Source organism: Amphiura filiformis, chromosome 10 (genome assembly GCF_039555335.1).
Source record: "Amphiura filiformis chromosome 10, Afil_fr2py, whole genome shotgun sequence".
Lineage (NCBI taxonomy): Eukaryota > Metazoa > Echinodermata > Ophiuroidea > Amphilepidida > Amphiuridae > Amphiura > Amphiura filiformis.
In genome coordinates this window covers 10,794,402-10,798,747 of record NC_092637.1, presented here as the reverse complement: position 1 = coordinate 10,798,747, position 4,346 = coordinate 10,794,402, and the positions used below count along the sequence as shown (strand labels likewise).

General features: G+C 37.2%; 1 protein-coding gene across 1 annotated transcript; it reads right to left on the bottom strand.

Moving 5' to 3' along the window:
* Nucleotides 1-3,606, bottom strand: LOC140161648 (carbohydrate sulfotransferase 13-like). Its single transcript, XM_072184948.1, has 2 exons — nucleotides 3,393-3,606; nucleotides 1-1,004 (listed from the first exon to the last, which is right to left on the bottom strand). Exons 1-2 carry the CDS (start codon nucleotides 3,604-3,606, stop codon nucleotides 55-57), a joined length of 1,164 nt encoding a protein of 387 aa, XP_072041049.1. The 3' UTR covers nucleotides 1-54.
* Nucleotides 3,607-4,346: the final 740 nt, after the last annotated feature.

Genomic DNA, 4,346 nt, shown 5'->3' with positions numbered 1-4,346 from the left:
ATTACACCTTTTTTAGTTCACCACCGACATATACTTTTAACCATCGTTTCTGAATTAAACATCGTCAAGTGATAGTTGCCTCAAAGCATCCTTTCTGTCCATATCGTCACTCTTAAATCCTGCTATTCTTGTCGGTCTTTGATACCCAAACAACACCATATCCTTCTCAAACCGTTTCTCGAACTGCAAAACATCTTCCTCGGTAACTTGCTTATACGCCTTCTGAACCTTATCCCCACTTGTGCTATTAGTTGTGTGACGTGGTTTAGCTTGCGCTATACTCGAAAGATTCTTAGCACCAATGTATGATAAAATGAATTTGGAATCTTCGTTAATCGTTTCCAATTTCCCGATGAAATTATACTGAATGTAACACGGGCTGCACAATCGGTACATCTCACTCCAATGCTCTTCAGCACCATTAAACTTATTGTCGGTATTACCGACGTATCTGACAAATTCCTGAAAATTAATGTTTGTTCTTTCATCTTTCGTCAAGTTTTGTTTTTCTACCTTACTACCTGGGTAGTTTAAATTAAATTTCTTTCGCAAATATTTAATATTCGTATTTTTAATTCTTGGTCCGAAATTGTGCTGAAAGACTTTGGCATCGGAAGCGTTTGAGGTTGGGGCGAGTTTGTTCATATAAGCAGAGAGCAACCTCTCATGTGGGTTTCTGACGATTATCAACTTACTGTAATCTCGAAGTCGCTTTATAACCTCCTCAGTCGAAAATGTGTTTAAACTCGGAATAAAAGTAGTGTGCGCCTTTGTGATATTTTTCCCATTTAATGAAAGTATTATCCGTTTCCAGTTACTACAAGCAACCTTTGGGATATAGCAGTATAATACTTTGTGTGTATCGGATACTAAAATGTGTCTCAGAACAGTTTTTGTGATGCTTTCAGGGTTGTAGTATGCGCATGCGTTTTCAACACTGTTTCGTCTTCTTTGTTGTTCCTGCAGCCATCCACACTCTTCATCACAAGGTACATCACCAATATCTGAATGAAGAAATATTCAAAATATTTGTTGTAATCGATATCGTTTGTAATTATGCAAAGTTAATGGTGGCGGATGCGATATTGCCATTTTCGACGTCGCCATTGGATTAACACATAATCATGAAATCTTCACAAACAATAATTCTAAATATATTAAGTGGTGTCAGAGCAAAACCATGTACCCCACTGTAAGTATGTTGTTGTTCAATTTATAACTGCTAACCGCCTATTTTGAATGGGACTGTCAGCCTTGTATTTTCGACAGCCTCGTACGTCACGTGCCGCGTGTCCTATGCCGACTTAAATCGGACGCTACTGTCCCTACTGATCACTGTCAAGTGGGTGAATCAGGGGAGGGGTGTTTTTGGGGTGCTCATCACTAATTTTGGTGTGTATGATTCCCCCGGAATTTTGAGGTGGTCTTTGGGAGCTGACGGCGTACCGGTGAAAGGTACAATCAAGGAAATTAATGTTGGCACATTCTGGTGTACTAATTTTACATCGCCGCCCCCCCAAAAAAAAAAAATTCAATGTTGATGAAAGCAATTTGCACATCGGGCTCTCCAGTTTCGCCAACATTAGTTCAAGGGGGAATAGGGGAGGTATGGGTAAGTAAATGGTGTGTACTTCTCATCAAACACAGTTATACTAATTTCACTGAGCGGAAATGAAGAGTTCCAACATATATATTGTCAAAGTGTGCCAAATATTGTTTCCTTGTAGCTATTTTGCATGGCAGAATGACCCCTCTATTTTATTCTCTTCAGCAGCCAGTTTGGTTCCGCTCTCTCTAAATCAAACAGGCCAAACTGGCCACAAGAGACTACCCTCCATTTTGTTTATTCATTTGTGTATCGAGACTCATTCTTTGGGTTTGTAGGAGTTCTTAGCTAGAGTCCGACGTAGACCCTCCCTCGGGTTCGAAGCAAATGGTTCCGCTTTTATGAAAAGGCCTGTCGGTAAATTAATTCGGCATTAAAGTAACCTTGCTTTACATAATATTTTTATCTATCATGTTTATATAACATCCTTGTACTCAACCCTCCGCCATTAAACCCGCCTCTGATATGTTTGTACCAGATGTTACCCAATACAATAGTGCATCATGTACATCCAACAGGTTTCTCTTCTCTTGCTGGGTTTGATAAATCGATATCACTGATGTCAAAATTAATTGCCTTTCCGTGGAAGTTTTGGTAGTGACTTTTTTACCAAGTCTTTAGCAGTATGATTGAAAACCATGACCGGATGTGGCCGTTACTTGGCTTGATCTGCATCAACGTTTTTAGGACCGTTCAATGCGTCTGATACAGAAGCCTTCAAATTGGATGTGCTGTGGACATATCCTCTTGAGCTTCTTTAACAGGAGTAATGTATGGCATTGCAATTAATTTGTCACGGACGCCCAAAATCAAATCTATATTTTTTAAGGTCTTGCTATTCTTGAATTAGGGCCAAAAATATATCAAAATCAAAGTTTTGGGCGTTATCACCCTCGCGAAGAAAATCAAAATCAAGCTTTGTGCTCACTGTTATTGAACCCAAGCCATTCCTCTTGTGCGTCAGCATTATTTGCCGCAATATTTGAGTGCAAACACAGCTAGGTCATGCTCCGACCAACCGTAGGGAGACGAAATTGAATTTCATCTCTAGTCTATCCAAATTGCCAAGTAGAAGCCACCCAGCACTGATAACCATGACCACCCAAAAAAATAGTCCTATAATTATGTGACACGATCTGGTCCATGGTGGCCAACGGCTGCAAATTTGAAATTGAGATAAAGGCAATAATATGAAGTAAAAAATAATAAAATACATAAGAATTTAGATATCGCAACACTTTATAACTATGTATGCTAGACCTTTGGCCTTTCAGTATAAGATTTAAAAAGATAATAGTTATAGTAACTCGAAGGACCAGATGGTGTCACATATTTATTCCTCCATATCCATGATTTTGATGAAATTAATTTCAGATACATTTTTCAAAATAATTTATGTTTTAATTGTTTTCCATTATCTATGGGTTGTATGACGGCTGCTGCATGCAATTAACCCCCTGAGCACTACTTGCCGATCTAACATTGCCTCTGATTGGTCACTTACATGATATCTTCATTTTAATCACCAATCAGAATGGATCTTTGCAAATAATTCGCCCCAACTACCAGTACCAACAGCAAAATTGTAACGATTTCAACACGTTTTGATTTACAACTTACTTGATTTTGTCGTTTGATTTTCCTCCACTAACGACGATCCAACATTGCCTCTGATTGGTCACTTACATGATATCTTCATTTTAACCACCAATCAGAATGGAGCTTTGCAAATAATTCACCCCAACTACCAGTACCAACAGCAAAATTGTAACGATTTACAACTTACTTGATTTTGTCGTTTCATTTTCCTCCATTAACGACGATCCAAGTTGATTTTCGCTTCCGCTGTTTCCACCCGTTATTCCTTCTTCAAATCGAGTAACGACATGGAAAGATCTCAAGATTAGTTCATTGTTTAGTTGTAAATTAAGGAAAACAAATAGAGCAATTAAAAGGATGATAGTAGCAAACAATACTTTCAAACGGTAGGTAAATTTCATTTTGAATTTGTAATAGTGCCAAAAGTGTGTTTGCAAGTAACACACATATGTAGAGTGTACTCATGACAGAATAATTTACAGCATCTGTTCAATGTCAATATGATTCGATACACGTCGTCATCGCATATGGTATTTGTATTGCAATTCCCTTCCATTAACGGCTCATGCCTTATTTACAAAATAATATCATGAATATATAATTAGCTGTAGCTAGCTAATTTGCCTAATTAATTACTTTTTGTGTATTTTTTGTTATCAATTGAAAGAACTTTGTATATATATGATGTGTGCAAAAACGCACCCTGATATCATGTACGGTTTGCTATTTGCATCAGTTTTGCATATTAATTAGCTGAACTTAATATTTTTTAGGCCCCCCTCTACAGTCATCTAAAATAGTATATTTGATTAATTTATAATAATTATTCAATGATAGATTTGAAAATTTTGTTTGCTTTAACGAATTCAGAAAAGTTAGGCATTTAACCTATGATACTTAAACGAATGTTACTTTTTAATAAACCTTCAAAATCTCGAAATGTGTCGATTTTGTCATTATAGCCATTTGTTTTCATTTCATTTACGACATTGACTACATCACGATTTGATTTTTGGCAGTTTTTGTTTTCAAGGCGCAGACTGGAAGTTCAAGGCACAGACAGGAGCTTTACTGTTACGAGCCGAAAAGACAAAAATCACCTTTTACTCAAGCTCACACGAATGCACAATAATAATACACT